Source organism: Gorilla gorilla, chromosome 9 (genome assembly GCF_029281585.2).
Source record: "Gorilla gorilla gorilla isolate KB3781 chromosome 9, NHGRI_mGorGor1-v2.1_pri, whole genome shotgun sequence".
In the NCBI taxonomy this organism is placed as follows: Eukaryota; Metazoa; Chordata; class Mammalia; order Primates; family Hominidae; genus Gorilla; species Gorilla gorilla.
This window is the reverse complement of record NC_073233.2, coordinates 70,296,195-70,309,106: the sequence shown is the minus strand read 5'-3', so window position 1 is coordinate 70,309,106 and position 12,912 is coordinate 70,296,195. Positions and strand designations below refer to the sequence as shown.

Here is a 12,912-nt window from a genome sequence, read left to right as displayed (position 1 = left end):
CCCGCCACATGCACTTCTCAGGACAAGTGCATTGCCTGAGGTGACCACTGCTGAGCCTAGCACCATCCCCCCTGACTGTCCAGGCGGGGGCCTGGCCAGTGGCAGTGCTCCTTGGGGAGGCTCCTCAGAAGGCCAGGCAGAGCACACCTGGTGCTCACAGCTGGACAGAGTCCTGAGAATTTAGCTTATGCCTTTTCTTGTCAAGATTTACCACTGTAACTCAAGCTTAAAATTAATTTCTAGGATCTAACCTGGAGTGGCCCCGTGGCCTGGTCTGAACGCAGCTGAAGCAAGCTGCACTACTGACCAGGCATACTTTGGTGGGATTTTTGCCAAGGAGAAAGAAAGGTAGACTACTTCACATCTCTTGGGTGATATACCAAGGAGAAGAGGAGTTACCAAGCCTCTACTCTTTTTAAGGAAGCTTCCAGTGTCTCTGAGCTCATGACAGAAAAAGGGTGTCAAGAATTGTCAAGAGTGTAGATTATTACTAAAGACTAGAGCAACACATTAAAAAGGGAAGGTAGGGCTAGTTTTCCTCTAAAAGAATAAGCTGCTCTTTAGGGCAGATGGAACAATTTAGCTGCTTCTCAAAACTTCAGTCACCTGCAGGGGTTCATGAGGATTCCTGCATGACAAGTGTGAAAGTCTGCATGGAGTGAAACATAACAGCCCCCCGGCCCTGCCTCTCACCCACTCCCAGGAATGAGATGGCGTGCTTCCCCGTTAACGTAAACAACATCTCAATCTATAATGTGTCTGTAGAAGTATGTCACTTTCATGCTGCTCAGATCTAACAACTGCAGTCTCAGATTTCTCAGATTGCTAATCAGAGCCCATGTCTCGGGAGTAAGTCTTACTCAAGTAAGTCTGCAGATCCTGAAACTGTGGCTAAAGAGAAGACAGAATCACGACAGGGTAGACTGGGGGCAACGTTAACATCCCTGTCTCCACTTCTCTCCCCAAGTTGTTCCAAAAAGGCATGCAATCTAGTAAAAACAGTGGCGCCAGATACAAACACCCTCTCAAGGCAGCACCCCGAACAACCCCTTCCAACCCCATTGTCACTCCCAGACATCCTGGAGATGCACCAGAAGCAGAAAGGGAACGCAGCAAGAAACGGAGAGGGGCAGGGAATAGAGAGTGAGGAGAGCCTGAGGGCGGGAGAAGAGGGGAAGGGGCAGGAGCCATCCCTTGGTCCTACCTAGACACGGTGAGTCCCCAACGCGGCCGACCATTTTATTAACGATACCGCCTGTGGAGGTTGCGTAGGCTACATTCCCTTTGCAGTCCAAGGCAACAGCACCCACGGTTCCCAAGTTTCTGCCAAAAATAAACAGAAAAAAAGCGACAGGCTGAAAATGAGAATGAACACCATAACCAACAATGTACCTTAAAACCACTTAAAGTTTCATGTTATATGTTGATGGGGCACCCATTTAATTCCAACATTCTAGAGAGAACCTGCTTGCTTCTCATTCTACGTGTAAGTTACAGGTGGATTGCTGGACACTCCTCCACACCTCAGCTTTAAAAGTACATCCAATCCCAACACCACTGTTTTCTAGCTGTGACGCTAAGTTTTATTTTGTGTCTAATTGTCCCCATCATAAAATGGGGATAAAAGTAAGAGTGCTTCTCAAACTTTAGTGTGTATAAGAATTCCTGGGGTGCTTGGGCCCACAGAGACTCTGAAGCTGCCACCAAGAGGAGAAAGGAAAGGAAAAAGTGAGTTGGTAGATACAGGCTGGGACCCAAAATCCTGCTTTTTTTTTTTTTTTTTTTTTTGAGATGAAGTCTCACTCTGTCGTCCAGGCTGGAGTGCAGTGGCACAATCTTGGCTCACTGCAACCTCTGCCTCCCGGGTTCAAGTGATTCTCCTGCCTCAGCCTCCCAAGTAGCTGGGACTACAGGCATGCACCACCACACCTGGGTAATTTTTATATTTTTAGTAGAGACGGGGTTTCATCATCATCTTGGCCAGGCTGGTCTCAAACCTCTGAGCTCAGGTGATCCGCCTGCCTTGGACTCCCAAAGTGCTGGGATTACAGGCGTGAGCCACTGTGCCTGGCCGATCCTGCGTTTCTGACAACTTCCCGGGTGTCGCTGATGCTGCCTGCCTATGGACCCTGTGCATGGGGTTGTCGTAAAGATCAAATCCGTTAATTTTCCCCTAACATTTTATTATGAATTCTCGAATACAGTCATGTGCCACCTATGATATTTTGATCAACAGACTGCATATAGGATGGTGGTCCCATGAGATTATAATACTCTATTTTTACTGTACCTTTTCTATGTTTAGATACACAAGTACTTACCATTGTGTGACAACTGCCTAGAGGATTCAGGACAGTCACATGCTGCACAGGTTTGTAGCGCAGCAGCAACAGGCCGGACCACATAGCCTAGATGTGTATTAGTCTCTCCTATCTGGGTTTGTGTGAGTGCACCCCTATGATGTTTGCACGGCCATGAAATTGCCCAACTATGCATTTCTCAGGATGCATTTCTTGTCCTGTCATGAGACGCGTGACTGTAACAAAGTTGAAGAAATTGTACACGAACACCCCATACCCACCAGCAAGGTTCTATAATGAATTGTATTTGAAGCACTGTTTTAAGTGCTGGGACACAGTGGTAAAGCTAAACAAAGTCCCTTCTCCCGTGGAGCCTGCATTTGGGGTAGAGGGTGGTAGTAACAGGGCAATAATATGTCAGGTGACAAAAACAAAACAAAAAAACAAAAAACCCAACCAAAAAAAACAAAGAAGCACCAGGGAAGAGTGATGGTGGGGAGGTGCTGTTTTACACAGGGTGTCTCTGCAGGACAGAGGGGCAATCACGCCATCCCAGCTGCTGGGGAGGAGTGTTGCTGACGCACAAACATGCCTGCCATGTGCACGGAATTTGAAGGAGGCCAGTGTGGTTGGAGAGAATAAAATGAGGGAGAGCGTGGTAGGAGAATGATCAGAGGGACAGCCAAGGCCAGATCACGATATCTCTTGACAAGTGGGGTGACCATACACACTAGTTACCCAGGCCAGTTCAAATGTATGCCTGCTGTCATGGCTTAATTATTAATAGTGCCACTTTTACTCTCAAAATTAAGTTCCAGTTTAAACACTAAAGAATATAATCATCCTACCTTTAGGCCATTGCAAAGGCTTTTATTCTGAGTTAAATGGGAGGACGCTGGGCAGTTTGAGTTAAGAAGTGACACAACCTGAGTTCAATCTTAAAAATAATCATTCTTGGCCAGGCGCGGTGGCTCACACCCGTAATTCCAGCACTTTGGGAGGCCGAGGCAGGCTGATCACCTGAGGTCAGCAGTTTGAGACTAGCCTGGTCAACATGGTGAAACTCTGTCTCTACTAAAAATACAAAAAAAAAAAAAATTAGCTAAGTGTGGTGGCGTGTGTCTGTAATCCCAGCTATTTGGGAGGCTGAGGCAGAAGAATCACTTGAACCCAGGAGGCGGAGGCTGCAGTGAGCTGAGATTGTGCCATTGCACTCCAGCCTGGGTGACAGAGTGAGACTCCATCTCAGAAAAAAAAAAAAAAAAATCATTCTTTCCACTCCACCCGCCCTCCAGTAGAATGGCTAAAATGAAGAGGCACATCAAACCCGGCAAGGATGTGCAGGAACTGGAACTCTCATTCAGTACTGCTGTTAGTGTCAATTGTACCAACATCTTTGGAAAAGCATTTCACAGTATCTACTGAAACTGATCATATGCACATTCCATGACTCAGCAATTATACACCTGTGTATCTGTCCATCAGAAATGTGGACAGGTGTTCACCATAAGCACATACTCAAGTGTTTACAGCAGCAGTAGGTGTAAAACAGTAGTCCCCCCTTATTTGCAGGGGATACGTTCCAAGACCCTCAGTGGATGCCTGAAACCTCAGCTAGCGCTGACCTCTATAAACACTATGTTTCCCCCTATACTGTATGTACATATCTATGATAAAGTTTAATTGATAAATTAGGCACAGTAAGAGATTAATAATAAAATAATACAATTATAACAATATACTATAGTAAAAGTTATGTGAATGTGGTCTCTTTCTCAAAACATCAGACCGTAGTTGAGTGTGGGTAACTGAAAGCACAGAAAGTGAAACTGCAGATAAGGGGGAGCTACTATAACCCTAAACTGGTACAGTCTCTAACTCCTGACCTCAAGTAATCCACCTGCCAGAAAAAAAAATTAAAATCTGTTTTTATTTTATTTTTATTTATTTATTTTTGAGATGGAGTCTTACTCTGTTGCCCAGGTTGGAGGGTAGTGGCGTGATATCGGCTCACTGCAACCTCTGCCTCATGGGTTCAAGCTATTCTCCTGCCTAAGCCTCCCGAGTACCTGGGACTACAGGCGTGTGTCACCATGCCCAGCTAATTTTTGTATTTTTAGTAGAGACGGGGTTTCACTATGTTGGCCAGGCTGGTCTCGAACTCCTGACCTTGTGATCCACCCACCTCAGCCTCCCAAAGTGCAGGAATTACAGGCGTAAGCCACTGCACCTGCACCCAGCCTATTTTATTTCATTTTTGAGATGGAGTTTTGCTCTTGTTGCCCATGCTGGAGTGCAGTGGTGTGATCTTGGCTCACTGCAGTCTCCACCTACTGGGTGCAAGTGATTCTCCTGCCTCAGACTCCCAAGTAGCTGGGATTACAGGCATGCATCACCATGCCCGATTAATTTTGTATTTTTAGTAGAGACGGGGTTTCACCATGTTGGTCAGGCTGGTCTCAAACTTCTGGCCTCAAGTGATCCACCGCGCCTGGCCCTAAAATCTTTTATATGGCAAAAATACCATAGCAAAAGCAAAATAAAAACAGCAGATTTGGGATTTTTTTAAATTTTATTTACAGCAGAACATAACCTTAAGGCTCATAAGAAAGAGCCAGGTACAGTGGCTTGTGCCTGTAGTTCCTGCTACTCAAGAGGATGAGGTAGGAGGACCACTTGAGCCCAGGAGCTCAAGGCCAGCCTGAGCAACATAGAGAAATCCCATCTATCTATAAAGAATGTTAAAAAAGTAAAAGAAAAAACAATGAGACTGATAAGAAAGGGAAAAAATAATTCAAAGGAAAAAATGAGTGTAGGACAAAAATAGGCAAATTTGTAAAAAGGAAAAACCCATATACAAATGTAAAATGCTCAAACTCATTAATTGTCAGGGAAGAGCAAATTAAAGTAACAGTGTTACCCTTTACCTGTTAGATAAGGAAGGAGGGTTCTCCCAGTCCCTGCTGGTGGTGGGCCCACCTCTAACATTTGCAAGGGGCCATGGCAACAATACAAATACAATTGGAGGCCCACATACCATATATTTAATATTGGGAAGTTATAAGCATGTTCTATCCTGTTACTGTGGTAAACGTATCTTGAAAAATCGGTATTTTTCTTGTATATATGTTTCACTGTATATAAGGTGAACTTTATTATTTTTTTTTTTTGAGACAGTCTTGCTCTGTGGCTCAGGCTGGAGTGCAGTCGTGTGATCTCGGCTCACTGCAACTTCCATCTCCCAGGTTCAAGTGATTCTCCTGCCTCAGCCTCCTGAGTAGCTGGGATTATGGGCATGCACCACCACTCCCGGCTAATTTTTTGTATTTCAGTAGAGACGGGGTTTCACCATGTTGGCCCCAGGGTGGTCTTGAACTCCTGAGCTCAGGCAATCTGCCTGTCTTGGCCTCCCAAAGTTCTAGGATTACAGGCATAAACCACCGCACCCAGCCATAAATGTTTTGATATACATAGTGAAATTATGATTACAGTCAACCAGAATAACATACCTATCATCTCACAATTACCTTTCTTTATTTTTTTGTGGTAAGAGTACCTAAAATCTACTTTTTTAATTTTTTTGAGATGGAGTCTTGCTCTTTCGCCCAGGCTGAAATGCAGTGGTGCCATCTCAGCTCACAGCAACCTCTGCCTCCCGGGTTTAAGGAATTCTCTGCTTCAGCCTCTCGAATAGCTGAGATTACAGGCGTGTGCCACCACACCCAGCTAATTTTTCTGTGTTCTTAGTAGAGATGAAGTTTCACCATCTTGGCCAGGCTGGTCTTGAACTCCTGACCTCATGATCTGCCTGCCGTGGCCTCCCAAAGTGCTGGGATTACAGGTGTGAGCCACTGCGCCCGGCCTTTTTTTTGTTTTTGAGATGGAGTCTTGCACTGTTGCCCAGGCTGGAGTGCAGGGGTGTGATCTTCGCTCACTGCAAGCTGACAAACTACCAATGATGACTTAACTTAGTTATTATTGTGCATACCAGGGTCATTTGTTAATCGGCTGGTGATGGCAGACGAATGGCAAACACACACACACACACACACGTGCATGCACACACATGCACACACACAGACGCATTTAATAAATTATGTATTTATTCCATTAAAATATTTTTTCTTGGCTTCATTCCAGGGAGTACTGATTTTCTTTTTTTTTTTTTGAGACCGACTCTTGCCCTGTCGCCCAGGCTGGAGTGCAGTGGTGCGATTTCGGCTCACTGCAACCGGGTTCTAGCAGTTCTCCTGCCTCAGCCTCCTGAGAAGCTGGGACTACAGGTGCACGCTGCCACGCCTGGCTAATTTTTTATATTTTTTAGTAGAGATGGGGTTTCACCATGTTGCCCAGGCTGGTCGTGAACTCCTGAGCTCAGGCAGTCCACCCACCTTGGCCTCCCAAAGTGCTGGGATTACAGGCGTGAGCCACCAAGCCCAGCCTGATGATGTTCTTATACTTAACGTGAATTCTATTGACAAAATGGCAAAAGACAAGCTTTCTTGAGTCAACATAGTTTTTAGCAAGTTTTTAATTTATTTTAATTTGGAGAAGCTTCCCTCTGCTGAAGCAGCAGCAACTGGAATTACCAACAAAATTCTCAAAGCAGTACTTAGATTTAGAAATGAATACTGATTTTTACATTATCACACTCAAATACTATATGGATTTGTGGGGAAACGAAAGAGAGATCATGCTGTTACTGTGTCTATGTAGAAAGAAGTAGACATGAGAGACTCTATTTTGTTCTGTACTAAGAAAAATTCTTCTGCCTTGAGATGCTGTTAATCTGTAACCCTACCCCAACCCTGTGTCGCAGAGACGTGCTGTGTTGACTCAAGGTTTAATGGATTTAGGGCTATGCAGGCTGTGCTTTGTTAAAAAAGTGCTTGAAGGCAGTATGCTTGTTAAAAGTCATCATTCTCTAATTTCAAGTACCCAGGGACACGATACACTGCGGAAGGCTGCAGGGACCTCTGCCTAGGAAAGCCAGGTATTGTCCAAGGTTTCTCCCCATGTGATAGCCTGAGATATGGCCTTGTGGGAAGGGAAAGACCTGACCGTCCCCCAGCCCGACACTGTCCCCCAGCCCGACACCCCACCCATAAAGGGTCTGTGCTGAGGAGCATTAGTAAAAGAGGAAGGCCTCTTTGCAGTTGTGATAAGAGGAAGGCATCTGTCTCCTGCTTGTCCCTGGGCAATAGAATGTCTGGGTTTAAAACCCGATTGTATGTTCTATTTACTGAGATAGGAGAAAACAGCCTTAGGGCTGGAGGTGAGAGGTGCTAGCAGCAATACTGCTCTTTAATGTTTGTATACATGCACATCAAGGCATAGCACCTTTCCTTAAGCTTATTTATGACACAGAGACATTTGTTCACGTTTTCCTGCTGACCCTCTCCTCACTATTACCTTATTGTCCTGCCACATCCCCCTCTCCAGATGGTAGAGATAATGATCAGTAAATACTGAGGGAACTCAGAGACTGGTGCCGGTGGGGGTCCTCCGTATGCTGAGCACCGGTCCCCTGGACCCACTTTTCTTTCTCTATATGTTGTCTCTGTCTCTCCTGCCTCAGCCTCCTGAGTAGCTGGGACTACAGGCACCCGCCACCGGGCCCGGCTAATTTTTTGTATTTCAGTAGAGATGGGGTTTCACCCTGTTAGCCAGGATGGTCTCCATCTCCTGACCTTGTGATCCACCTGCCTCGGCCTCCCAAAGTGCGGGGATTACAGGCGTGACCCACCGTGCCCAGCCTCTTATTTCTTTTCTCAGTCTCTCGTCCCACCTGATGAGAAACGCCCACAGGTGTAGAGGGGCTGGCCACCCCTTCATCTGGTGCCCAACGTGGGTGCTTTTCTCTAGGGTGAAGGTACGCTAGAGCGTGGTCATTGAGGACAAGTTGATGAGAGATTCCCAAGTACGTCTACAGTCAGCCTTGTGGTAAGCTTGTGCCCTCGGAAGAACCTAGGGTAACAATGGGGCAAACTGAAAGTAAATATGCCTCTTATCTCAGCTTTATTAAAATTCTTTTAAAAAGGGGGGAGTTAGAGTCTACAAAAAAATCTAATCACGCTATTTCAAACAATAGAACAATTCTGCCCATGGTTTCTAGAACAGGGAACTTTAGATCTAAAAGATTGGGAAAAAATTGGCAAAGAATTAAAACAAGCAAGTAGGGAGGGTAAAATCATCCCACTTACAGTATGGAATGATTGGGCCATTATTGAAGCAGCTAATTTAGAACTGTTTCAAACAGGAGAAGATAGCGTTTCAGTTTCTGATGCCCCTGAAAGCTGTGTAATAGATTGTGAAGAACAGGCAGGGATAGAATCCCAGAAAGGAATGGAAAGTTCAAAAGTTCACATTGTAAATATGTAGCAGAGTCTGTAATGGCTCGGTCAACGCAAAATGTTGACTACAATCAATTACAGGAGGTAATATATCCTGAAGCATTAGAATTAGAAGAAAAAGGTCCAGAATTAGCGGGGCCATCAGAGTCTAAACCACGATGGCCAACTCCTCTTCCAGCGGTAACATTACAACCTCAAATGCAGGTTAGACAAGTACAAACCCCAAGAGAATATCAAATAGAGAAAGATAGTCTCTGTCACGGCAATGCCAATCCAAATACAGTATCCACAATATCAGCCGGTAGAAAATAAGACCCAACCGCCAGTAGCCTATCAATACTGGCCGCCAGCCGAACTTCAGTATCGGCTGCCCCCAGAAAATCAGTATGGACAGCCAGGAATGTTTCCAGCACCACAGGGCAGGGCGCTATATCCTCAGCCGCCCACTATAAGACTTTATCCTACAGCACCACCTAGTGGACAAAGTAGTGCATTACATAAAATTATTGATAAGGCAAGAAAACAAGGAAATATTGAGGCGTGGCAATTCCCAGTAATATTAGAACCGATGCCACCTGGAGAAGGGGCCCAAGAAGGAGCGCCTCCCCTAGTTGGGGCCAGATATGAGTCGTTTTCTATAAAAATGTTAAAAGATATGAAAGAGGGAGTAAAACAGTATGGACCCAACTCCCCTTATATGAGAACATTATTAGGTTCCATTGCTCATGGACATAGACTCATTCCTTATGATTGGGAGATTTTGGCCAAATCATCACTCTCACTCTCTCAATTTTTACAATTTAAGACTTGGTGGATTGATGGGGCACAAGAACAGGTCTGAAGAAATAGGGCTGCCAATCCTCCAGTTAACATAGATGCAGATCAACTATTAGGAACAGGTCAAAATTGGAGCACTACTAATCAACAAGCAATAATGCAAAATGAGGCCATTGAGCAAGTTAGAGCTATCTGCCTTAGGGCCTGGGAAAAAAATCCAAGACCCAGGAACCACCTGCCCCTCATTCAATACAATAAGACAAGGCTCTAAAAAGCCCTACCCTGATTTTGTGGCAAGGCTCCGAGATGCTGCTCAAAAGTCAATTACCGATGAAAATGCCCCCTGTAAGGTCATAGTGGAGTTGATGGCATACGAAAACGCCAATCCTGAGTGTCAATCAGCCACTAAGCCATTAAAAGGGAAGGTTCCCACAGGATCAGATGTAATCTCAGAGTACGTAAAAGCCTATGATGGAATTGGAGGAGCTATGCATAAAACAATGCTTATGGCTCAAGCAATAACGGGAGTTGCTTTAGGAGGACAAGTTAGAACATTTGGGGGAAAATGTTATAATTGTGGTCAAATTGGTCACTTAAAAAAGAATTGCCCAGCCTCAAATAAACAGAATATAACTATTCAAGCTACTACCACAACAACAGATAAAGAGCCACCTGACTTATGTCCAAGATGTAAAAAAGAAAAACACTGGGCTAATCAATGTCATTCTAAATTTGATAGAAATGGGCAACTATTGTCGGGAAACAGCAAAGGGGCCAGCCTCAGGCCCTGCAACAAACTGGGGCATTCCCAATTCAGCCCTTTGTTCCTCAGGGTTTTCAGGGACAACAACCCCCACTGTCACAAGTGCCTCAGGGAATGAGCCAGTTACTACAATACAACAATTGTCCCCTGCCACAAGCGGCAGTGTAGCAGTAGATTTATGTACTATACAAGCAGTCTCTCTGCTTTCAGGGGAGCCCCCACAAAAAATTCCCACAGGGGTATATGGCCCACTGCCTGAGGGGACTGTAGGACTAATCTTAGGAAGATCAGGTCTAAATCTAAAGGGAGTTCAAATTCATACTGGTGTGGTTGATTCAGACTACAAAGGTGAAATTCAATTGGTTATTAGCTCCTCAATTCCTTGCAGTGCCAGTCCAGGAGATAGGATTGCTCATTTGTTACTCCTGCCTTATATTAAGGTTGGAAACAGTGAGATAAAAAGCAAGGAGGGTTTGGAAGCACTGATCCGGCAGGAAAGGCTGCATATTGGGCAAGTCGGTTCTCAGAGAGCAGACCTGTGTGTAAGGCCATTATTCAAGGAAAACAGTTTGAAGGGTTAGTAGACACTGGAGCAGATGTCTCTATCATTGCTTTAAACCAGTGGCCAAAAAATTGGCCTACACAAAAGGCTGTCACAGGACTTGTTGGCATAGGCACTCCTCAGAAGTGTATCGAAGTACTATTACATTGTTTAGGGCGGGATAATCAAGAAAGTACTCTTCAACCAATGATTACTTCAATGATTACTTCAACCAATGATTACTTCATCTGTGGGGTTGAGATTTATTACAACAATGGGGTGAGGAAATCACTATGCCTGCTCCATTATACAGCCCCACGAGTCAAAAAATCATGACTAACATGGGATATATACCAGGAAAGGTACTAGGAAAATATGAAAATGGCATTAAAGTTCCACTTGAGACTGAGAGAAATCAAGAAAGAAAAGGAATAGGGTATCCTTTTTAGGGGTGGCCACTGTAGAGCCTTCTAAACCCATTCCATTAACTTGGAAAACAGAAAAACTGGTATGGGTAAATCAGTGGCCGCTACCAAAACAAAAAGTGGAGGCTTTACATTTATTAGCAAAGGAACAATTAGAAAAGGGACATATTGAGCCTTCATTCTCACCTTGGAATTCTGTGTTTGTAATTCAAAAAAAATCTGGCAGATGGCATAAGTTAACTGACTTAAGAGCCGTAAACGCCGTAATTCAACCCATGGGGCCTCTCCAACCCGATTGCCCTCTCCGGCCATGATCCCAAAAGACTGGCCTTTAATTACAATTGATCTGAAGGACTGCTTTTTTACCATTCCTCTGGTGGAACAGGATTGTGAAAAATTTGCCTTTACTATACCAGCCATAAATAATAAAGAACCAGCCACCAGATTTCAGTGGAAAGTGTTACCTCAGGGAATGCTTAATAGTCCAACTATTTGTCGAGCTCTTCAACCACTTAGAGACAAGTTTTCAGACTGTTATATCATTCACTATGTTGATGATATTTTATGTGCTGCAGAAATGAGAGACAAATTAATTGACTGTTATACATTTCTGCAAGCAGAGGTTGCCAATGCAGGACTGGCAATAGCATCTGATAAGATTCAAACCTCTACTCCTTTTCATTATTTAGGGATGCAAATAGAATATAGAAAAATTAAGCTACAAAAAATAGAAATAAGAAAAGACACATTAAAAACATTAAATGACTTTCAAAAATTGCTAGGAGATATTAATTGGATTCGGCCAACTCTAGGCATTCTTACTTATGCCACGTCAAATTTGTTCTCTATCTTAAGAGGAGACCCAGATTTAAATAGTAAAAGAATATTCACTCCAGAGGCAACAAAAAAAATTAAATTAGTGGAAGAAAAAATTCAATCAGCACAAATAAATAGAATAGATCCCTTAGCCCCACTCCAACTTTTGATTTTTGCTACTGCACATTCTCCAACAGGCATCAATGTTCAAAATACTGATCTTGTGGAGTGGTCATTCCTTCCTCACAGTACAATTAAGACTTTTACATTGTACTTGGATCAAACAGTTACATTAATTGGTCAGGCAAAATTACGAATAATAAAATTTTGTGGAAATGACCCAGACAAAATAGTTGTTCCTTTAAACAAGGAACGAGTTAGACAAGCCTTTATCAATTCTGGTGCACGGCAGATTGGTCTTACTGATTTTGTGGGAATTACTGATAATCATTACCCCAAAACAAAAATCGTCCAGTTCTTAAAATTGACTACTTGGATTTTACTTAAAATTACGAGACATGAACCTTTAGACAATGCTCTGACGGTGTTTACTGATGGTTCCAGCAATGGAAAGGCAGCTTACACAGGGCCAAAAGAGCAAGTAATCAAAACTCATTATCAATCGGCTCAAAGAGCTGAGTTGGTTGCAGTCATTACAGTGTTACAAGATTTTAATCAACCTATTAATATTGTATCAGATTCTGCATATGTAGTACAGGCTACAAGGGATGTTGAGACAGCTCTAATTAAATATAGCATGGATGATCAGTTAAACCAGCTGTTCAATTTATTACAACAAACTGTAAGAAACAGAAATTTCCCATTTTACATTACTCATATTCGGGCACACACTAATTTACCAGGGCCTTTAACTAAAGCAAATGAACAAGCTGACTTACTGGTACCATCTGCATTCATAAAAGCACAAGAACTTCAT

General features: G+C 43.7%; 1 protein-coding gene across 3 annotated transcripts in view; it reads right to left on the bottom strand.

Annotated features, from left to right (window-relative positions):
- Positions 1-12,912, bottom strand: part of ASRGL1 (asparaginase and isoaspartyl peptidase 1) — a 62,151-nt gene that overhangs the window by 11,158 nt on the left and 38,081 nt on the right. For all 3 annotated transcript variants that reach the window (XM_031016246.3, XM_031016244.3, XM_055354303.2), the window contains exon 4: positions 1,205-1,323. In XM_031016246.3, coding sequence (XP_030872106.2) covers positions 1,205-1,323 — 119 coding nt within the window. The remainder of the gene's footprint in view (positions 1-1,204; positions 1,324-12,912) is intronic.